The following is a 23,662-nucleotide window of genomic DNA, read 5'->3' as shown; positions in this document are numbered from 1 at the left end:
CCTCGCCCTGGGTTCCTTTCATAGCGAGTTCCCGCTTCTGAACAAAGGCGCGCAGGCAGGCAGGCAGGGAGGGGCGGTAGATAGATAGGAGGCGCGAGCGGCTCCCTCCTCTGCTCCGTCTCGCCAACGCGCACCCCGCCTCCTCCGGAGGGGCCCTGGGCAGGCGCCAAACAAAGCCGGGCTGTGCGCGCCTGCACCGGGGCCCCGCTCGCTCGCTCTCTCTCTCCCTCTTTCGCTTCGCTCCCCCTCTAGCCTCTTTCGGGACGCCGAGGCGGCCCTCTTGCTCGCTGCACCAAGAGCCACAGCGGCGACACGGCTGAATGGAGGCGAGGCGGCGGGACGTGTGAGGGAGCGAGCCGCCGGGCGCCTTTTGTTCAGCCGCCGCCGCCGCCTCTGCAGCCACCATGGCTATCGCTCACATCGCCACCGAGTACGTCTTCTCGGACTTCCTGCTGAAGGAGCCGTCGGAGACCAAGTACAAGGGGCTGCGGCTGGAGCTGGCCGTGGACAAGCTGGTCACCTGCATCGCCGTCGGGCTGCCGCTGCTGCTCATCTCGCTGGCGTTCGCCCAAGAGATCTCCATAGGTAAACAGGCTCGCGGTGGGTGGCGCCGCCCACGAGCCAAGTCTTGGCACGTTCCGGGCAGGTGGGAGTGCTAGAGAGGGACTGTGCCACCTCAGACTGCGGGGGTGGGTGGGGCAGTGGGGATGGGGGGTTTGCAACATCCCACCACCTACTTGTCTGGAAATAGGACTCTTGGCACTCAATGAAAGGGGCAACTAAAGTAACCCAGGGACTGGAGCATCTTCCCTATGATTGTTTAGCCTGGAGAAAAGGAGGCTAAGGGGAGACATGGTAGCGGTGTACAAAATGATGCATGGTGTGGAGAATGTGGGCAGGAGGCATTTTTCTCCCTCTCCCAAAATACTAGACCCCAGGGTCATCCCATGAAGCTGATGGGTGGACAGATAAAAGGAAGGACTTCTTCACACAGCACATAGTTAAACTATGGAATTCTCTACCACAAGATGTAGTGAGGGCCACCAGTTTGGATAAATTCCTGGAAATTTATCCAAATATAAATTGGATAAAGGCCTTCAATGGCTACTAGTACTGATAGCTATGTGCTATCTCCAGTAACAGAGGACTCAGAGTTTTTTAAAGCAAAATTTCAAACTGCACAAGTGCCTTGTCAGACATCACCCCCCCAAGCCAAAAACATTATTTCTCTTTCATGACTGGACAGATTATCACCAACACTAGAAGCACCTTAAACTTAAAGACAGATTGACAGGGCCACACGGATACCCAGGAAGGCCAACAGACCAAGAGAAGTACACCACTGGTTGTCACCTACAGCCCCCAATTGAAACCACTGCAACAGATCATCAGTGAACTCCAATCCATCATCAACACAGGCACTTGGCACTCACAAGCCTTGGGAATCAGACCAGTCCTGGCCTACAGACAACCTCCCAGCCTGAAGCAGATGCTAACCAGCAGTAGTGCACAGGACGGAGACACAGAGGGACCAGACCATGCAATAGACCCGAATGCCAACTCTGCCCCCACATCTATTCAGGCAACACTGTCACAGGACCCAACAACATCAATGACACCATCAAGGGCTCTTTCACCTGCAGCCTTATATAATTTGTGTTACATGCCATCCCTGACTTTGTCTATTGTTAAGTTCTTAATAAACACATACACATAACACGTTTATTTTTTTCACCTTTTTCAACTACACATTATCAGATTTCCAACTGCACATTTACCCCCAACTGCACATTTTGTGACCAACTGCACACTAAAAAAAACCTGACAGAGGTAGTAAGATTATGTGCACCAGCTGCTGGGGAACATGGGTGGGAAGGTGCTCTTGCACTTGTGTCCTGCTTGTGGGTTCCTTGTCGACAGCTGGTTCACCACTGTGTGAACAGAATGCTGGACTAGATGGACCCTTGGTCTGATCCAACATGGCTGCTTTTATGTTATGAATCTTACAGTTTAGTCTTATGGTTTCTTTACAGTATAATAATAATAGTCCTATACAAGCCTACTTGGAAGTAAGCCCCATTAAGTTCAACAGGCCTTACTCAAAGGTAAGGCAGTGTAGAATTGCAGTCCATTCATGTAATCCTAAACAAGTTTACTCAGAAGTAAGTCTGACTGTGTTTAATAAGGTTTAGATTATGTGACCCATGCACTATATGAGTTGCACTGTTTGCTATGACTTTCTGAGCCAGGATGGCATAGTGGTTAGGGTGTTGGCCTAGGACTAGACTCAAGTCCCAGTCAGCACACTGGGTGACTCTGGGGCATATCATGCACTCTCATTCTAACCTACCTCACAAGGACATTGTGAGGATAAAATGGGCGGGGGGGGGGGGAAGAATCAGAATAGTACAGTTGAAAGGGGCCTTCAAGGCCATGAGTCCAACGCCCGCCCGATGCAGGAATCCACCCTAAAGCATACCTGACAGATGGTTGTCCAGCTGCCTCTCTCATAGAATAGTAGAGTTGGAAGGGGCCTATAAGGCCGTCAAATCCACCCTCCTGATCAATGTAGGAACACACCTCAAAGCATACCTGACAGATGGCTGTCAAGCTGCTTCTTGAATGCCTCTCTTCTGGGAGAGCCTACTACCTCGCTAGTTCCATTGTCATACTGCTCTAACAGTCAGGATGTTTTTTTCTGATGTCTAGCTGGAATCTGGCTTCCTGTAAGAAAAGCAGGATATAAGCAGAGTAGTAAATAAATAAATTAAAGTGCTGGCTTTCACCTTAAAAGCCTTCAACAATTTGGGGCAAAGTTATTCGAGAGACCACCATCACACCTATCAACCTGCCCACACTCTAAAATTAGCAGCGAGGCTTTTCTCACATACCTGCCTGTGAGAGCACCTAGGCTGGCCGGAATGAGAGACAGGGACTTTTTAGCAGTGGCCCAACCTCTGTGGAACACACTACCAACTGGGGTAAGCCAAACTTCATTATTACAGGCTTTTAGAATAGCCTTAAAAACTCCCTTTCTTCTGTGGCTTTCTCACAAGATACATTTTACTGGTGGTTTTAGCTGTAATTATTTATTGGATTTTAGGATTCTTCTGTTGTTGTTATCATTATAATCAGTCCTTGCTGGTTCTTATTAATTTTTGACGTTTATTATTTGCCTTTTATTCTAGAAGCCACATTGAGAAGGGTTTTTTTAAAACCTTTAAAGGCGGCCCATAAATATGTTTGATTCCCACAGCATTATGAGCGTTGAAGTGCTTCATTGGAGGACAATAAAAAGCTAGGCAATTAGTCAAGAAGAAGCCAGGCGCTTCATTGGAGGACAAGAAAAATTAGGCAGGGTTCCAAGCGCCGTAGAGAATTCAATGGTTGTACTCATAAAAGTCTCTCCTCTTGTTGATATTCTGCTCAGTGTGGAACTGTTGGTCTTGGGGGTGGAAGGCACATGGATATCGAAAAATTGCAAACAGGTGGAGGTGCCTTTGTTACCCTTTTGCAGGTACTCCCTAGCCTAGATCATTTATGGCTGCCGTTCTCTCCCCAACCTGTTACACTTTCATTGGCAGTTCAAAGCTCTGGTTTTATAACCGTGGCAATGGGCTGTTCTGCCCTCTGACTCAACCGAAAACAACAATAACGCTACTGTCTGTCTTGATATTTTAAATGCCCTGAAGCAGCATTTCGGTTTTTATTAAAAAATAATGGTAGAGCGAGATAGGAAACATGCCTTTGACTACCCCATGCTTATAAGCTTTACTTTTCTCCTAGACTTTTTCAGGCTTAAGTAAATCATGCACAGGTGATATCAGTGGCTAATTTCCCCCTCTTCCCATTTAGCTTAGTGCGACTTACTACTCTGAATTGATGATCAATACTTGAAAGGCTGTCACACAGAGGAGGGCCAGGATCTCTTCTCGATCATCCCAGAGTGCAGGACATGGAATAATGGGCTCAAGTTACAGGAAGCCAGATTCTGGCTGGACATCAGGAAAAACTTCCTGTCTGTTAGAGCAGTACGACAATGGAACCAGTTACCTAGGGAGGTTGTGGGCTCTCCCACACTAGAGGCCTTCAAGAGGCAGCTGGACAAGCATCTGTCGGGGATGCTTTAGGGTGGATTCCTGCATTGAGCAGGGGGTTGGACTCGATGGCCCTATAGGCCCCTTCCAACTCTACTATTCTATGATTCTATAACAAGGTGGTTTACAATATAAAACCCTCGATACAATAAAAAATAAACACGCAACAAAATATCCAGAATTCAATACAACAACTTTGGGCTGAACTAGACTTTAAGATCCATGGGCAGCAGTGGACATCGGGTGGTGCTGAAAATGGCAGCTGTCTGACTATTCCAGTATCCTGTTTCACACAGTGGCTGTCCTGATGCTTCTGGAAAGGCCACAGCAAGATATGAGACATGAAGAGGGCAAATAGTCCTCCTCTGTTTTTTGCCCTCTTCCCCAGCAATTGTTATCCAGAGAAATACTGCCTCCAAATATACAAGTTCTATTAACTATCATGGCAAGTGCTCACTCCTCCTCCGTGTGCCTACTTTGAGGGAAGCTCAGGGGGTGGCAACAAGGCAGAGGGCCTTTTCAGTGGTGGCCCCCCAATGATGGAATGATCTCCCTGATGAGGTTCGCCTGGCGCCAACATTGTTATCTTTTCAGCGCCAGGTCAAGACTTTTCTCTTCTCCCAGGCATTTAACAGCATTTAACAACGCTAAGTTCATATGTTTTTAACGGACCCCAGAACTGTTGTTTTTAAATAGATACTGTTGTTTTTATATTTCTGATGGTTTTAAAGTTTGTATACTTTTTATTGTTCACTGTTTTTAACTTTTGTAAACAGCCCAGAGAGCTTTGGCTATGGGGTGGTATATAAATGCAATAAATAAATAAATAAATAAATAATAGGCTTGTCCTTCATAAATGCATCTAATCCCATTTCAAAACTACCTAAGGCCATCACCCCATTATGGCTAGAGAAAGAATACAGGGCTTCTGTATCTTTAACAGTTGTATTGAAAAGGGAGTTTCAGCAGGTGTCATTTGTATATATGAGGAACCTGGTGAAATTTCCTCTTCCTCACAACTGTTGAAGCTGCAGGTGCCCTGCCCTCTTTTAAATCTGGTCACTCTAGTATAGCTCCTGCACCTTTATCTGTTGTGATGAAGAGGGAATTTCACCAGGTTCTCCATACATACAAATGACACCTGCTGAAATTCCCTTTTCTATGCAACTGTTAAAGATACAGGAGCCCTGTCCTCCTTTTCATATGGTCACCCTACCATTGCAGATCCACCCCGGGACTTTCCCCTCGTCAAGACAAGCTCCTAGACTCAAGAGCCTCACCAACAAAAGGTTTTTGTTTTTGTTCCAAAGCCAGCTGTCAATCCTTCCCTATGACCTAGAAATCACTTGAACGTGGCTGCCCCATTGTCACTCCCCAAGAGTCCTGTGACCCACTTATGGCTCTCTCAACCAATCATTTGGGGAGGGGGGGAATCACAAATCCAGCCCTAACAGGATTTAACTGTTATCTAAACATTTCTAACAATTCAACTGAGTCCCTCTCTTATATGTATTCCACAAGGAGAAGAAAACACGTGCCTGTAAAAAAAACCAATGACTGGGAATTATGGGAATTTAAGGCATTAGGTTAGGAAGGGGAGCTGGGCTAAGGCACTGGACTTCAGCTGGTACACTTGAACCGCACTCCGACTTGAGGTGACTCCCACCAATGTCACCACCACCATTTGCTATGGGCTCATCTATACCAAGCAGGATATTCTACTATGAAAGCTGTATATAAAAGTCAGCAGCCACACTACTGCTTTATAGCGGTACTGAAGTGCACTGACAACTGTTGGGGCCCATTGACACATACCATATACAGCTTTCATACCACTTTCATATTGTTATATCCTGCACCTCAGTACCACTATAAAGAAGTAGTGAAGATCTTGCAGTGCACTTTAATAAAGCTATAAAGCAGTAGTGTGGCTCCTGCCTTTTATATACTGCTTTCATACCACTTTCATAGCGGAATTTCCTGCTTGGTGTAGATGAGCCCTTTGTTTTTCCTTGAGCTCTTTTAAGGGAAGAAAAAGAGGCTGAGATGCAAAAGAGTAGAGAAAGACCAAGCTATGTGTGTTTTTTAAGGCCTTAGCTAGACCTAAGGTTTATCCCGGGGTCATCCCTGCCTGCTCCCGGGATATCCTGTGTGTTATTTACATGAACAGGGATGACTCCCGGACGATCCTGGGATAAACCTTAGGTCTAGCTAAGGCCAGAGTCCCATGTTGAAGGTTGAAATTACATGTGATTCTGCAAAGGCTGAAGTTGTTTGTTTATTTATTCAAACATATATCCTGCCGATCTTAAAATAAAAACAGTGACAAAACACTATAAATATAATTATATCAATACACCAACAAACAGCAGAAGAGGGAAATTACCTTTAAAAAGGTGCCCAAATAATTCAGTTTTCAGTGCCCACTTTGGTTAAGTTTTGGATTATTTCTATGTGAGTCTGTTTGGCTCAGGGAGAACTAGCTGAACCAATGTGTCCCCAAACTACCACAGATGCCTTCGCAATCCTCAAAATAGCAGAAAATGCTGTCCCCTTCCAAAAGTGGATTTGTCCGTTGAGGCGTATGTAAACATACAAAAATGGGAAGTCCAATTCACTTTTGCACTTGCTTCCCATTTTCTTTTCTTTCTTTTTTTAACTCCACTAAGAATAAGCAGTGGGACTTTCCACAATTAGGAATGATGAAGCCACACAGCTGCCAGAGTTTATATTTCATATGAGGGAGGCTGAAGTTCCAGATTCCAAGAGATAGAAAGCAAAACTCTTCATTTGACTTCATGAGCTGCAGCTGCTCCCGCTTCGCAACAGTTGATAACCGCCACCTTTTCTTCAACACTCAGTTCACGGAAGCTGTCTTTTCCTCCACCTCCATCTTGTATCAGGTCACTCTAGTATATAGCTCCTGCAGCTTTAACTGCTGTGATGAAGAGGGAACTTCACCAGGTGCTGCATGCATACAAATTACGCCTGCTGAAACCCCCTTTTCTATACAAATGTTACAGATACAGGAGCCCTGCCCTCCTTTTCATACAGTCATCCTAAAGATTGCAGCCTAAATTATAGGCAGTTAAAGAAAGTGCACAAAAGAAGTTGTTTTAATAAAGACAGTGCTTTAAAAATACTTGTCCAACATTTGACTGGTCAATTGTCCAGAATTTTTTTTGAGAGGTTAAATGCTCATGTGGGAGCCCGATGGTTGCCATTTTGAGTTATAGGCCTAATCTACACCAAGCAGGATATTACACTATGAAAGCGGTATATAAAAAGGCAGGAGCCACACCAAGCGGTATGAAAGCAGTTGTCAATGGGCCCCAACAGTTGTCAGTGCACTTCAATACCGCTATAAAGCAGTAGTGTGGTTCCTGCCTTTTATATACCATTTTCATACCACTTTCATAGTGCAATATTCTGCTTGGTGTAGATTAGGCCATAGTCTGGCAGGCAGGATATAAATATCTTTGAGTACACTTAGATTGAGCATGATCCCAAGAAGGCCAGGTGGCCTCAGACACACAGTGTCTTCTATTAGCTTCAGCTCGCTTGCCAGCTCCAATCATTTGTGGGCAGGCATAGTCTATTTACAGTGATCAGATTACCACGATATGTGGGGCTTCCCTGGAAGATGACTCTGGAGCTTCTCTTTTGGCGATCAGAGCTTCTCTGATCGCCAAAATTTGGACTGATAAGCCAAGTATATGCATATCATGTTTCTGGGCCCAATTTAAGTTGCTGGCACTTACCTTTAAAGTTTCCAAAATGGCAGGAGATGACCCAAATACCTGAAGAACCACCTTTTCCCATATCAGTCTGCTGATGCCTTGTTCCATGTGCCACCTTTATCTGAGATACACTATTTAATAACAAAAAAAAGCCCTCCCCAGAGAAGCTCACCTGGCACCTATGCGGCAATCTTTACCGTGCCAGGCAGAAGCATTCTTACTCACACCAGCATGTTTATTGTTGTAATTTTAGTTATTTCAAGGATTTTTATCTGTTCTTTTCTTATTTTTGTTTGTAATGTGATCAGTTGGTTGTACACCATCCTTAAACTCTAAATGGGCTGAAAGGTGGTGTATCAAAGTTTTAAATATAAATAAATAATTGAAACAAAGGGAGGCAGGCTGAGGGAAGAGAGCATTTAAAAATATCAATTGAACAATATTATTATTATTATTATTATTATTATTATTATTATTATTATTATTTGTATCCTGCTGTTTGCCCAATACTGGGCCTCAAGGCAGCCTTACAAAATTTAAAACATATACATTTTAAAACCTATGAAATGAAATATACAAAAGTTAAAAATATATTAAATATATTACAATATTAAAACATTAAACATTTAAAATACATGACAATTTTAAAAGTCCTTAGCATAGACAGAGGCCTAGATTATTCACCAAAGGCCTGCCAGAACAAAGAAGTTTTTGCCTGCTTCCGAAAACACATCAAGGAGGCCGCCAGTCTAGCTTCCCCGGGGAGAGAGTTCCAGAGCCCTGGAGCAACCACAGTTGGCTCCCATTACTCTAAGGGTGAATTTTATGCATGTTTAGACAGAAAAAATGTCCTACAACTCCCAGCAGCCTGGATGGGACATGCTGGGAATTGTAGGACATTTTTTTCTTACTAAACATGCATAGGATTGCACCCTAAAATAATAATAATAATAGCACAACCCTGTCCACGTCTATTGAGTTTAGTAGGACTTACTCCCAGGGAAGCATATATAGGATTGCAGGCGAAGCCCCATTGAAAGGATCCACATTTAAATCAGTGGGACTTATGTCTAAGTAGACATGCATAGGATTGTGCTAATATTATTTTAGAGCAATAGGAGCCAGCTGTTCAGTTCAACTAATAATTAAAAAATGCTCTCTTGGCTTTGCCTCTCTCTCTTTGATTTCTGTTGTCTAGTATTTTTGAGAATTTCAGTGTAAATGAAATTTTGACACTAGCAATAGGGTTTCTGGGTGTTTGACAACTGTGGTGGCAGAGCTGTTACGCTGATGCCAGGAATGAAAGCAAAGCTTTTGTCGCAAGCTCTCTTTCCCTTCCCCACACCGCCTGACATTTTGGAAGAAAAGAACTATTGGGGTCCTTGCCAACTGAGCTAGATCTATTTTAACCCTCTGTGACTCAGATAATCAAGTTACTGTTTTCATAGAGGAGCCCCTGTGACCACTCCAAATCTGGCGTGGTAACAGCCATGAGTCACACTAAATTTTGCTTTATTCACATTGTCAACAGGAACCCCAAACGTTCTTTGTTTCATACTGTGGCATCATGTACGTGCAAATGTTGGTCTTCACCGGATGTTGGATATTTGCTGCAATTACTAAGCCACGACTTAGTGGCTTCGTTGTAAAAGGGCATCATCTTGCACAGAAACATATCTGGATTTATGTTGATGTTGCCAGCAATAATTGTTTCAGAAATGCTAAGCACTGCAGAGATGATGGAAACATTGGCAAACCCTAGCAGCAGTACAATGTGAAAAGGGCTGTATCTGTTTTACAGACTATGGGCCTTGTTAGACCTACCTTTAAATCCCGGCGTGTAGAGGGGCCAGCCCGCGCTAGACATAGCGCGGGCTGCCACTCCTGTCCATACATGACATGCGACGGCCTTTCTTTTTTTTATCTTAAAGGGGCCATGTGCGCAGGAGCGCACCAACGACAAGGTAGTCCTTTTAAAAAAAAGGGGTTCCCTGCTCCCCCCTGCCCCCGATTTTCCTCCCGCGATGTCCGATGCCCCCATGCCCCCCGCCCCCCCACTCTGTCCAATGCCCCCCGTCCACCCTGTCCGATGCCCGCCCCCCCGCAATCTCCGATCCCTCCCATCGCCCCTGGGCCAGGCGTAGAATCTGTCCACCTTCATAAGCCAACATGGTTTCCCTCCTTTATAGAATTAGACCCATTTGGGGCACAATCATGTGCATGTTTAGACAGAAAGAGGTCCTGCATTGTAAGGTTTCTTTCTGTCTAAATATGCATAGGATTGCATTCTTAGGCTCCATTTGGGAGTAGGGTCTAAATGCAGTGGGCGGCAGGCGGGAACGCAAAATACAGGATCAGAGGGAAAGAGAAAATACAGGGCAATAGGGAATGATTTAACCAGTGCGGTCAAAATACTAGTTCCCTCTTGACCTCTGTTAACAAATTAGGAGTCAGACTCAGGACACCTCATTCCCTTCTCATAGTCCCTTCCCTCCATAGACCATATGTTCCTTGTCTGCTTAATCAGAATCAAGCAGCTTGTTGGCACTCATGATAAGCAAGCTAGTTTGTAGTGGGTTTCAGCAGGGCCGGCCCTACCATGAGGCAGAGTGAAGTGGTCACCTTAGATGGTAGGTGGAGGCAGCTCCCTGGCTGTTCCCCTTTTTTGGAGGGTGGAACTATGATTTCCAGGCAACCTGCCCTGAACCCCCTAAACTTAGGAAGCCCCATCACCAGCGTTGAAGTAAGATTCAGCTTCTGCAGTTTTGCCTTCTTGTCCTTGGCCTCAGGCAGCAAAATACATTGGGCTGGCCCTGGGTTTTGGATTCTGAGTGGTTAACCATGGTTTCTAGTGCCAAATTACCTATGCAGAAAAAACTGTGTGTTAGGAAGAAGACTGGGAATCTTGGTTTTCTATGTGTGGTTCTCCCCCCTCCCTTACTTTGGGAAGTATTCAATTATGTGCAAACACACACAGAGACCAGGCCTGCAGCATAAACTGCTGCTTTCTGGGGAAAATGTTTTGACTTCAGTCTACTGCGTATATAAATTGGTTCTAAATCCTCCTTCATTGAATTGTTTTACATTGACCCTTTTGGGGACAATTCATTCTGCTTTTGTTTTCTAGGTACCCAGATGAGCTGCTTTTCTCCAAGTTCATTTTCTTGGCGCCAGGCTGCTTACGTGGATTCCTACTGCTGGGCAGCAGTGCAGCAAAAGCAGCTTTCCCAGAGTGACTCGGGTCACCTTCCACTCTGGCTCCATAAGGTTTGTTTACATATGTTTAGATATTCCTTTTTCTGCTCCTCTTCTTCCTCCTTCGTGAAAATCCAGCTCAGAAATCTGAGACTGTAACACTCATTCCATCCCCAATCATGGTTTGTCTCTTGGTAATATACGAGCCGGCTTGTGCATGTGTTTTGATTAAGCATAGTCTTGTTTCAATCTGTCTAAATATGGTATTGTGAAATGTTATTCAACAATTTATAAGCTGCCATTCTGGATCCTGTCCATCAAGGCAGTGAATCATGGGATGGACCCAAATTTAGGCGAAAGTAACTGGGCAGACGGAAGTGGATTTCCTCGTAAGAACATAAGAAGGCCCATGCTGGATCAGATCAAGGGTTCATCCCGTCCAGCGCTCCGTTCACACGGTGGCGGACCAGCTATCAACCAGGGACCCACAAGCAGGACATGGTGCAACAGCACCCTCCTACCCATGTTCCCCAGTAATTGGTATACATAGGCTTACTGCCTCTGATAGTGGAGGTAGCACATAGCCATCATGACTAGCAGCCATTGATAGCCTTCTCCTCCATAAATTTGTCCCATCCTCCTTTAAAGACATCCAAATTAGTGGTCACCACTACATCTTGTGGAAGTGAATGCCATAGTTTAACCATGCAACGTGTGGAGAAGTACTTCCTTTTATAGATCCTGAATCTCCCACCAATCGGCTTCAAGGGATGACCCCGGGTTCTAGTATTATGAGAGAGGGAGGAAAATGTCTCCCTGTCCACATTCTCCACACCATTCTCCATTGTTTTGTCAGCTTTCCTTTTGGAAGGCTTTCATTCTGACATGGTTATTCACATGAGATGACACACGTTTGTAGCAGCAGTGCTTCAGAATGATAAAGAACGCAAAGGCGACGCAACACAGATATGTGTCAGCTAAAGCAATTATGGAAGAGGCAGATGGGTGCGGCTTGAGAAAAACAGCTCACGTCTAGAGCACGGTCGCGAAGATATGCTCTTTCTCGTCAGGGCTTATTCTCTAGCTACATGCAAGTTTTCCTTTCTCTCTTTCCCCCTCCTTTTCTTTTTAATCCTCCTCGCTTTGGTTGGAGCATTGGCACTTCAAGTCTAATTTGATTTACCCGTCACTGTGGAGATCAGTTACTGCGTTTCCCAGATCCAGGCTCATTTCCTGGCTTAGTTTCTCAGAGGAATAAAAGAAACAGTGTGAGTAAGGCAGCCGAAGTGGCTTCAGACTGCCCTTTGCTCCTCTTCGATGTTTTTCTGCATTTCCATATTGCAGCAGTCCTTCTCATTTAATGTTTCCCTCTCCTCAGGCCAATCTCACTATATGGTAGTGAATTATGAATTCTCAACAAAGAGTTCTGTGGCACCTTAAAGATTACCAAATTTATTATGGCATAAGCTAAGGGTGCATAACCCATGGCCTTTGGGCTGCATGCCCCCATCCCATGAAGACTTTACTGTGGAACTCCAGGGGTACTCTGACACACGTACGCCCGATTTCCCTGCTGCATTTACTCTCCACTCCTTCCCCAGAGATTGATATACAGGTCACTCTTTTCCTGCTATTGCTAGCCGTAGGGGGAGAGCAACGTATTATCAGGTCGTGAGCCCTCTCAGCGTGTGAATTGCCAACCAAAGAAATCAATCTCTAAGTAAATAGACTTCACTGTAGGAAGAAAGCAACTCAGATTACAGTCTTGGACTAGATCTTCCCTGCTGATTTACAGTGGTATTGAAGTACACTGATAACTGTTGGGACACAATACACATTCCATTTACTGCTTTCATAGGGCATGTCTACACCATGCCTTACCCGGGGATCGCCCCAGGATCATCCCTGTGCGTCCACATGATACACAGGAGATCCCAGGGGCAGGGAGGGATGATCCCTCCATTTCCCCGGGATAACAGGGACGGCTTTAATCCTGACATTTCCCGCAGTCTCGGGATCGTCCCGAGACCATGGGAGGTGTGTGCGGACGTCATGGTTTCGTCCCGAATCCTTGCAAGTAAACGAGGAGTAAACCATGCTTATTGGGGGTGGGGTGGGGAAAGCAGAATTAATTTGTTTTTTAAAATAACAAATTAGTGTTGGAGTGTTCATACACTCATCTTCAATAATAATTAAAAAAACAAAAATGGCGGGCGCGACATCCCTCCCAGGATGTCGCGCACATCATCTGTCCAAAACAGAGGATCTTGTGAGCAGAATGCCACGAGATCCTCCCCCCTCCGTCCCGGAACGCTGGGAGGTCTAGACATGCCCTATGTGTCATTTCCTGCTTTTTAATTTCACATTATTCAAAATACTGCAATAAATACCATTGTGTGTCCTGTGAGGTATAAACGCGCAAGAGGGATATAGGGTTATCATGATGGGATTGTATTGATTTGACACCAGCTGTAGATCTGGCCTTGGTCAGCTTCTGACAACCTACCGTTAAGAGCCCTGCAACTAGTTCACCTAAAGATCCCTTTTAGGGATGCACAACAGTAGATGAGAAAGTTGTTGCGATTCTGACACTAGTCTATGGCACAGAACCTGAGAGGGTTTCTCAATCCTGCCCTCAGAGAGGGTGTTTTCTTAGAGACCTGGCTATATGACAGCAGGATTGCTTCTCATTTAATTTTAACCCAAATTTTAGTTGATTCGAATCTAGCTAACGAGCATCACACTGTAGCAACAACAGCGATTTATCTCTTGAATTATTATTTTTTGTAGTGCAGTTATTAATGCGCACGTGTGCACATATGCACATTTGCACATACGAGGCTATGGATTATAGACAAGACAAGCTATAAATTTTATCTGCAGAGCTCCGCAGATTCATAGAAGAGGAAAAGTGAGTGGGGAAAGGAACGTGGCAGCAGACGAGGATGCAAGCGGGGGACTGAACAGGTCTCCTCTCTCTCGCTGCCTGTTCACCCCTCTTTGTTTTCATTTGAAAAGCTCCATCTTAATTCAACATGAAAACGGCAGGAAGGAACGAGGCAGCCAGAGTGCACGATAGGTGGGAAGGCAGGAAATCAGCCAATCACTTTGTCCTGCCCTCAAAGTTACGCCCACCTGTCAAAATGCAATTTAACTCCCCTAAGGACACATAACTATGATGCGGTGCAAACTTGGACGTAGATCAAAAGTCGCAGTAAATCGCAAATGCAAATATGCGCATTAACGTGTTAAAAACCCAGCGCTGCGGTGAATGGACGGCTGTGACATGTGTCCTGAAACGCGAATATGCTCATTTAGGTCGGGGTAAACAAGCCGTATAGACAAGCCCCTGTTGTGATGGGCCAGCCTGCCACAACTCCTGGAATATAGGATTGTAACCTAAAATCTGTTTGTTTTGTTTTCATTTTCCAAATCTGCATTGCAATATGAACCCTACATTAGCTAGAATGTGAGTTCAGTTTGTAAGATGTCACAGCAGTTTTGATGTCTCGTAGACGGATCCTTCTCTGAGCTAACCTGGTTATTTTCTTCCCTAGTTTTTCCCATACATCCTTCTGCTAGTTGCAATCTTACTGTACCTGCCCTGTCTCTTCTGGCGCTTCACCGCAGCACCCCACCTTTGTTCAGACCTGAAATTTATTATGGAAGAACTCGACAAGGCCTATAACAGAGCAATCAAAGCCGCGAACAGCTGCCGTAATGGTGACATGAGGGACTCTGTCGGCTCAGTACCAGCTGTTAATGAGAACATAGCTCAGAGGTAATGTCTCATTCTTTTCCATTTTTCAGGTTCAAAACATACAAAAATTAAAATACACTTAAAGTGAAAAATATGTACACCACTCACATCCACATTACATAATAAGTAGAAAACCATGGCCAGATAGCTATTGAGCGGCAGGGCCTGTGTCAAAAGTAGGCATGGTTGGGCACCTGCTGAGGGCCCTCACCTCACCAGGGGCCACTGACAAGAGGGCCCTGTAGAAGCTCCTCCTCTTCACCATGGCAACCTGCTTGTTCACCTGCCTCTTGCTTTGGCCCAGACAAAGTTACTGAGAAGGAGCAGTAGATGCCACTGCCTACTTACTCCACTGGCTCCTGCCTGTCAATAAAGCAAGTAATGAAGAGGAGAGATACCCTCTTGTGACAATAGTGGTGAGAAGGTAGACTGAAGGAGGGGACCCATTGAGGTGTCTTGCCCAAGGGCCCTCAAAAGCCTGGAGCTGGCACTGATGAGAGTTGCAAACCTGTTTCCTCCAAAGTTATTAGGGATTTTAGTGGTTGTATTTTTGCATCGTTACTTTATCTTAATCTGTATAAACAACCTTGATTATACATACATACATACATACGTGTTTGTGTGTGTGTGTGTGTGTATAATCAATTATGCAATCACCTTGCCTCATTCACGGAATTTTATGGAAGGTCAAGATGATCTTGTCTTCCAGAACCCTCCCATACTTTTCCACCACTTCTTACATCATATTTTCTAATCACAAAACAATCCATTAAGAAGGGAAAGATGGAATAGACTCACAGTGCCTTCTGATTGGTAGCGTTAAGAGCCTTCCATCTGGAAGCACTCAGTGTTGAGCCATTTTATATGTCACAACTTCCTCCAAAAGAATGCTGGGAATTGTAGTTTGTTAAGGTGTTAATAATATTCTGTTAGAAGTCCGTAGTCCACCTGACAGAACTGTAATTCCCAGGGCTCCTTGGGAAGAAGGAAAGCAGTTTTAAGACTGTATGCTATGGGCATGCCACCACTACTCAGAGGTGAAGGGCAAAATGGGAGGTGCCCCCAGCTCTCTGCAGTGTAGGCAGGGTCAAACAATTACTGGTAGTCTGCCACCACCTCTTAATGTCCACCTCAGCCTGAACCAGGGGACCTTCAGACCTTACAGGACTCACCTAAGGCTTCAGAAATTGGGGGGCAAGCCAGCCCCCTCTATTGCGAACTCTAGGCCTAAAACTAGAGCAAAACCAAACAGAAGGCTTATGGAATTAGTGCTGAGGGTTTCCCTGAAAGAAAAACACACAGCTCTAAAGCCTGAGATTCAGTTTATTTATTTTTATTTATTTATTTATTACATTTCTATACCGTCCAATAGCCGAAGCTCTCTGGGCGGTTCACAAACATTAAAATCATAGTAAGATAACCAACAGGTTAAAAGCACAAATACACAATACAATATAAAAAGCACAACCAGAATAAAAACCACACAGCAAAATTGATATAAAATTAAAATATTTTATTTATTTATTACATTTTTATACCGCCCAATAGCCGAAGCTCTCTCTCAAGGAAATACAGAGTTAAAACAGTAAAATTTAAATTTAAGTTAAAATTAAGTGTTAAAATACTGAGAGAATAAAAAGGTCTTCAGCTGGCGACGAAAGGAGTACAGTGTAGGCGCCAGGCGGACCTCTCTGGGGAGCTCATTCCACAACCGGGGTGCCACAGCGGAGAAAGCCCTCCTCCTAGTAGCCACCTGCCTCACTTCCTTTGGCAGGGGCTCACGGAGAAGGGCCCCTGTAGATGATCTTAAGGTCCGGGCAGGTACATACGGGAGGAGGCGTTCCTTCAAATAACCAGGCCCCAAACCGTTTAGGGCTTTAAATGTCAATACCAGCACTTTGAATCGGGCCCGGGCCTGGACTGGCAGCCAATGAAGTTGTAAAAGGACTGGCGTAATGTGATCTCGCCGGCCAGTCCCTGTTAGTAAACGGGCTGCCCTATTTTGTACCAGCTGAAGCTTCCGGACCGTCTTCAAAGGCAGCCCCACGTATAACGCATTGCAGTAATCCAAACGAGAGGTTATCAGAGCATGGATAACTGTAGCTAGGCTATCTCTGTCCAGATAAGGGCGTAGTTGGTATATCAACCTAAGCTGATAAAAGGTGCTCTTTGCCACTGAGTTTACCTGTGCCTCCAGTGACAGTTCTGGATCCAAGAGCACCCCCAAACTACAGACCCGATCCTTTAGATAGAGTGCAGCCCCGTCCATTTACATAGGAGGAAGGGAAGGGGGTAAAATGTGTACAAATATCAGGGGGAGGGGGCAATAGAGAAACCCTCTGGAACAATGCTGCAGGCAAATATAACAAAGCAATACCTAAACCTATCCTATATTAAGTAAGGTTCTTCCAGTAGGACAGAGCCCAATCCAGGATGTAAGAAGTCCACAAGCTGGGAGGGAAGTTGGCACAGGTAGACCAAGACGACAATGAAGACCAGGACTGAAGACGAAAATGAAAATAAAGGGCAACTATAGTCCCCCTTGCTTTATATCCCCTTGTGAGGTGAGCCTCCATAGCCAATCTCTACCTGGCTGGACAATTTCTTTTGAGGTAACTCCCTGAGCCAATTGCTAGCTGGCAGCGTAGTCTGCTCAGAGACAAGCCTCCTTAGCTAGTCACTGTTGATTAGAAGAACCTCCTTGGCTTTCAGGAGGGTGTTGGGGGAATAAAAATCTCTCACCACAGCCCAACTGACATTGTTGACTAATTTAGCAAAAGTTCCATTCTGGCCTTGATGGGCCTGGAGTCTAGAAAAACACAGGTGGTTGAACAAGTGCATGCCAGCCCCTCTTCACGAAATGGAACCTGTTACAAGCGTCTCCGTCTCCGAACGAAAATGGATTTCTTGAAATCAGACCACTGTTAAGGATCAACTCACTTTCATTTTGGTATCTGTCCAAGTTAAGAATCTAGCAGTCACACTAAGCGTGTTTTCACCTGCTGTTTTCCTCTTCCTAAAATGATAGGAGGAGGGGCTAAACATTAAAGGCTACTAGAACTTGTAAAATTTTTTTGCATTGCCCAGAATTGCATGTTTTTAAAAAAGCCTAGCTAAAAAGACGGAATTGCTTACAGCAGGTATCAGCAGAGAGGGTAGACTTTTCAAAAGGCTACAGCTGAAAACCATAGAATTTCTTTCTGGATTCAATAAGGATTCCATTACTTCTATCCTCTGGGGATCAGACTTTAAAAATCAATTGACAAGTTCTTCATGCCAGTCAGGACCAGTAAAATTCTTCATACCAGTAAAAGCCTTTTGCATTACTTCTGTAAGAAAAAATGCCTTTAGTGCCATCACATAATACCGTTGTATGCATGCCTCTAGGATGCTGGCACCATTGTCATACGCCAGAAAGTACCAGATCTATCTAAAAATGTAATACTTCTTCTTGAGAATATTGCTGTATTCTCCATCTCTCCAGCAATCAATTAAAAATCCAGCTATGAATGTAGATAAACCCATCTACAACTTTGGACTTGTTGATTTGCATTTAGTTGAATAGATTGCCTCACAGATGGTATCTCTAATTTCATTACGTGTTCATTTTTTTTAAGCTCACTTTGCAAAACAGTCCTTCCTACCATTGTGCGTGTGTATGCTATATGCTTTTGATCAATGATCACTGAGGCAGCTGACAACAGAGAGTCCTTTCCCAATCTTCTGTCACGGGGCATTGAATTCTTTCTGATATGAGTGAGAAAAGAATTCCCTGCTTTCTAATATTCTCTTTGCTTTGGAGGGAGGAGGTGCAACCTCCCAGCCGCTATTGTTCCTCTGGCCTGTGGCCCAAACCAGTGTGTCCTTCCTCTCAGTTCTGCAGTTCCGCAGCAGTACATGTTGAAGAAGGACCGAGGGGACAGGAGCAGGCAGAAGTAACATCGGGGCCTGCTCCTGCTGGACTCTTCCCCCCCCCACACACACACAGGGCAAACTGCCATCTTGGCCCTGTGGGGAAGAAGAAGGACCGAGGGGACAGGAGCAGGCAGAAGTAACATCGGGGCCTGCTCCTGCTGGACTCTTCCCCCCCCCCCCACAGGGCAAACTGCCATCTTGGCCCTGTGGGGAAGAAGAAAGAGCAAGGGGACAGGAGCAGGCAGAAGTAACATCGGGGCCTGCTCCTCTTGGACTCTCCCCCCACCCCCACAGGGCAAACTGCCATCTTGGCCCTGTGGGGAAGAGGGAGGACCGAGGGGACAGGAGCAGGCAGAAGTAACATCGGGGCCTGCTCCTGCTGGACTCTTCCCCCCCCCCCCCCCACAGGGCAAACTGCCATCTTGGCCCTGTGGGGAAGAGGAAGGACCGAGGGGACAGGAGCAGGCAGAAGTAACATCGGGGCCTGCTCCTGCTGGACTCTTCCCCCCCCCCACAGGGCAAACTGCCATCTTGGCCCTGTGGGGAAGAGGAAAGAGCAAGGGGACAGGAGCAGGCAGAAGTAACATCGGGGCCTGCTCCTCTTGGACTCTTCCCTCACCCCCACAGGGCAAACTGCCATCTTGGCCCTGTGGGGAAGAAGAAGGACCGAGGGGACAGGAACAGGCAGAAGTAACATCGGGGCCTGCTCCTGCTGGACTCTTCCCCCCCCCCCCCACAGGGCAAACTGCCATCTTGGCCCTGTGGGGAAGAAGAAAGAGCAAGGGGACAGGAGCAGGCAGAAGTAACATCGGGGCCTGCTCCTGCTGGACTCTTCCCCCACCCCCACAGGGCAAACTGCCATCTTGGCCCTGTGGGGAAGAAGAAGGACCGAGGGGACAGGAGCAGGCCGAGGAAACATCGGGGCCTGCTCCTGTTGGACTCTCTCTCTCTCTCTCTCTCTCTCTCTCTCTCTCTCTCTCTCTCTCTCTCTCTCTCTCCCTCTCCTCCCTCCCTCCTTCCTTGACTCCTTTTCCTTGTGTGTCATGTCTTTATTAGATTGTAAGCCTGAGGGCTAAGTGTTGCTAAGTGTAAGCCGCTCTGAGAGCCTTTTTTGGCTGAGGAGCGGGGTATAAATATGATAAATAAATAAATAAATAAATAAATAAATAAATAAATAAATGTTGGGGCCAGAACTTTTCCTTGGGAATTCTGTTTGTGCTCAGAAACACAGCTTCACAATGCAGCTCTTACTTAGCAGAGTAAGTTTATTAGCTTCAGACTTCTTTACAGTTCCGTGTCATTGTGCAGAGTGACAAAAGCTATACACATATACATATATACACAGTTTTTTATCTATATTATATACAGCTGTGATTAGGCTAACCCAGCCTCAAGGATCTTTGGTATGTTCATATCATTAACACCATGATATCTTACAGAATCCTGGCAAGGTTCCCAGTACAGCTTCTATCTCATGGTAATTGCTCGTAGTCTTCCTCTGTTTAGCCTTGAGATAGCCACACACACAATTTTAATGACTACGCAAGCCTTTTACTTTCTTAAACTTAACAGTACACACACTCAAACACACCACCATTTTGGCTGTCCACATTCATTGAATGAAGGTAGGCCCTGTCCTACAAAAGTGCATGCCACTATAAAGGTGTTAGCATTTTGTTTGCACTGCAGCAGACTTAGCAGAGCTGCTGTTCCAAAATGTATCTCAAAGCATGACACTGATGCCTAGGAATTTTGAGCCATTTCCCAGTTTCCTCTGTGTGTGTGTTTGTGTGTGTGTGTGTGTGTGTGTGTGTGTGTGTGTGTCTTCTGCAGCATCTAAGACAAATGAAATCCTGATGTAATAGCTCTGGATATTGGCTTTTTGTTTTGTTTTGTTTTCCAGTTTTTGGGAGATATCTGACAGCTACTTTAAGTATCCTATTGTGGAACAGTACCTGAAAACAAAGAAAGGCTCCAAGAGCTTAATAATCAAGTATATTGTTTGCCGTTTGCTAACGCTGACCATCGTTCTGTTGGCTTGCCTCTACCTGGGCTATTATATCAGTCTTTCCTCAATGACCGATGAGTTTATCTGCAACATCAAAACCGGGATATTAAAGAATGACACAACTGTTCCAGAACGGTTTCAGTGCAAACTGATCGCCGTCGGTATCTTCCAGCTACTCAGTTATATCAACATTATCGTGTACTTGCTGCTCACGCCTCTCGTGATTTACGCGTTGCTGGTGCCGTTCAGGCAGAGCTCGGACATCCTGCAAGTGTACGAGCTTTTGCCAACCTTTGACGTTCTCAAAATCAAAACCAAGCGCTACGATGACTTGAGCCTCTACCTCCTCTTCCTTGAGGAAAATGTGAGCGAGCTCAAATCGTACAAGTGCCTCAAAGTTCTGGAGAACCTGAAAGGCAGCGGAGAGCGGTTTGATGCCTTGCAGCTGCTGATGAACCTGGGTTCAATTAAAATGGATGCTGTCGATGGCAGGTTGCCCCCAGTCAAACCGGACTGTGGAAAGAAAACTGAAGCTGAAGTGGCAAACAATGCAACAGAATTACAAGGTAAGGCTGCTTTGCTTTCATGGGACTTCATTTCACTTAGGGTGCAATCCTATACCATGTTTAGGCAGGAAAAAAAACCCTACAACTCACAGCATTCCCCAATCAACCATGGCTGGCGAACATTGGGAGTTGTAGGACTTCTTTCTGTCTAAACATGCATAGGATTGCATCCTTTAAAAATTACTAATATATCATAAAATCTATCACAGTGGTATACCAGTATCAGAGGCAGTAAACTTGTATACACCAGTTGTTGGGGAACATGGGTAGGAGGGTGCTGTTGCACTGTGTCCTGCTTGTGGTTTCCTGGTGGACAGCCGGTGGGCCACTGTGTGAACAGAGTGCTGGACTAGATGGATCCTTGGTCTGATCCAGCAGGGCTCTTCTGATATTCTTATACAAATTTTAAAATACTAAACTGGGATGTCGAATCTCTTTCAGTGCCAAATACAACTTCAGAAAAGCTCTCAGGAGGTGCATTGCAGTGGTGGACAAAAGGCAAAAGTGCAAAGCAAACATACAAAAATATATCAGAATATTTCATCTTAAAGCTCTTACTGCCAGTAACTAAGACCTGGGAGAGGCATTTTCACCTTTTGAATGGGGGTGGAAGGGAACACACACACACAAGCTGGCAAGGAAAGAGGGTGGGGCAAGGAAGGGGTGTGGACATCTGGGAAACCCTAGAAGGTCAGATTGGGACACCAGGCAGGCCAGTTTTGGCCCCTGGGACTGAAGTACCGCATCCCACAGGAGCATACAAAGGCAACACAGACTTCTGCATTTGCGTAGGGAAGTGTTTGGGAATGCATGCAAATTTTCCTAATCAATAGCCTGATCATTTGCACGTTCACTTGGAAGTAAGCCCTGCTGGATTCAATGAGACTGATTCTCAAGGAAATGGGCAAAGGATTTGCAACCCTAATGGGTGGATCCAGACTTAATAATACCTATTGAAATCAATGGGACTTAATTTAGTCATGACTGACTAAAGTCTCATTGATTTCAGTGGGTCTGTCCTAGATATGGCCAAGCCTAGATCCAACCTGACGTCTTTTAGTTTTAAATACCAACTCCTGTACAGAACACTATGGACAGTTACATAGTCCTTGTATACATCTGTCCTTTCTTTGTCTTGATTCACACATCCTAGTGCCCATCCTTATTGAGTATGTTCACATAGCTCTGATTTAGGGGATTGAAAGCACCACTCCCTGCCTGCATAAAAAAAACACCCCAAAACATATTTGGTCGCTGGGTTTCAGAGTAACAAGCCCCTTTCTTTGTGATTACACAAAAAGAATAAACAGTGTTTCCATTTGTCGTCGTCTGTTGGTCTTCAGATTTGGCAAAGCCCACATCGTCAGGCGAGGAAGCCAGAACCGTTCAAGAAGATGGCAAGCTTCGCCAGAGATTGCTGGATTCTTCTTGCTGATGGACCCAATTCGTGATTTATTGATTATGAGACACACTCCAGCGTAAGCCATATCGAACACGGGATGGTTGCCACCTTGTTGCATGGACCTCAGGGCAGATAATCGTTTACAAGCTTTTTATATACCTGTGTTTACATGCCTATGTAGCCTCCCATGTCTAAAGGAATGCCATTCTGGTGATGTGTATTCAGTCTGTTAGAGACAAGCTATAGAGAGGGAGAAAGGCTAAAGTCCATGGCATAAGTAGAACAAAGAGAGAAGTATACTGGAAGAAGTAAACAGACGTGAAAGGAAAAGGCGTAACACAAGAGAAACACTTGGAACCAATTTCGCACACGAGTGAATATCGATCTCTTAATTACTCCTTGTCACTCTGATCTGTTTGCTTGTTTACCTCTTTGCCCGGAACCTGCTCACAACATATCAGAAGGCCAGGAATAAATACAACGATAAAAAAAATACACAACAGGAACAATTGCAAATAGCCGTCCTGTAAATAAGCCAACGCATCATGAAAAAGTACTGATTGGTGTATAAAACAGCACAAATAAAGTGACCTGGTCGAAGTTTAATACTAAACAAGAGAGAGAATAAAGGTTAGCACGTGAAAATAAAATAATTTTAAAAAAATAACAGGAATAAAAAATTCACTGCCAACAAGTACAAATAGATCTGTATTGCACAAAGGTAACATGATGGTCATCATAATTAACCTCCACAAATTGGTTGAAAGATGCATCTCTTATTTGTTAGAATCATAGAATAGTAGAGTTGGAAGGGGCCTAAAAGGCCATCGAGTCCAACCCTCTGCTCAATGCAGGAATCCACCCTAAAGCATCCCTGACAGATGGTTGTCCAGCTGCCTCTTGAAGGCCTCTAGTGTGGGAGAGCCCACAACCTCACCAGGCAACTGATTCCATTGTCGTACTGCTCTAACAGTCAGGA

General features: G+C 45.1%; 1 protein-coding gene across 2 annotated transcripts; it reads left to right on the top strand.

Annotated features, from left to right (window-relative positions):
• Positions 1 to 369: 369 nt before the first annotated feature.
• PANX1 (pannexin 1) lies at positions 370 to 23,461 on the top strand. Of its 2 annotated transcripts, none has more exons than XM_063127154.1 (5): positions 370 to 585; positions 10,965 to 11,104; positions 14,590 to 14,813; positions 20,611 to 21,281; positions 22,625 to 23,461. In XM_063127154.1, exons 1-5 carry the CDS (start codon positions 405 to 407, stop codon positions 22,714 to 22,716), a joined length of 1,308 nt encoding a protein of 435 aa, XP_062983224.1. In that variant the 5' UTR covers positions 370 to 404; the 3' UTR covers positions 22,717 to 23,461. The 2 variants fall into 2 exon arrangements, with proteins under 2 accessions (XP_062983224.1, XP_062983225.1); XM_063127155.1 differs by having other exon boundaries at positions 404 to 475.
• Positions 23,462 to 23,662: the final 201 nt, after the last annotated feature.

This window comes from Elgaria multicarinata, chromosome 5 (assembly GCF_023053635.1).
Source record: "Elgaria multicarinata webbii isolate HBS135686 ecotype San Diego chromosome 5, rElgMul1.1.pri, whole genome shotgun sequence".
Classification (NCBI taxonomy): Eukaryota; Metazoa; Chordata; class Lepidosauria; order Squamata; family Anguidae; genus Elgaria; species Elgaria multicarinata.
The sequence above is the reverse complement of the archived record's forward strand: the minus strand, read 5'-3'. Positions and strand labels throughout refer to the sequence as shown.

What these genes read in the sequence shown, in the direction of transcription:
- PANX1 (XM_063127154.1), top strand. Translation starts at nt 405, where the DNA reads ATGGCTATCGCTCACATCGCCACCGAGTACGTCTTCTCGGACTTCCTG. An exon ending in TTCCACTCTGGCTCCATAAG is followed by an intron (nt 11,105 to 14,589) that starts GTTTGTTTACAT and finishes TTTCTTCCCTAG; the next exon opens with TTTTTCCCATACATCCTTCT. An exon ending in CAATGCAACAGAATTACAAG is followed by an intron (nt 21,282 to 22,624) that starts GTAAGGCTGCTT and finishes GTTGGTCTTCAG; the next exon opens with ATTTGGCAAAGCCCACATCG.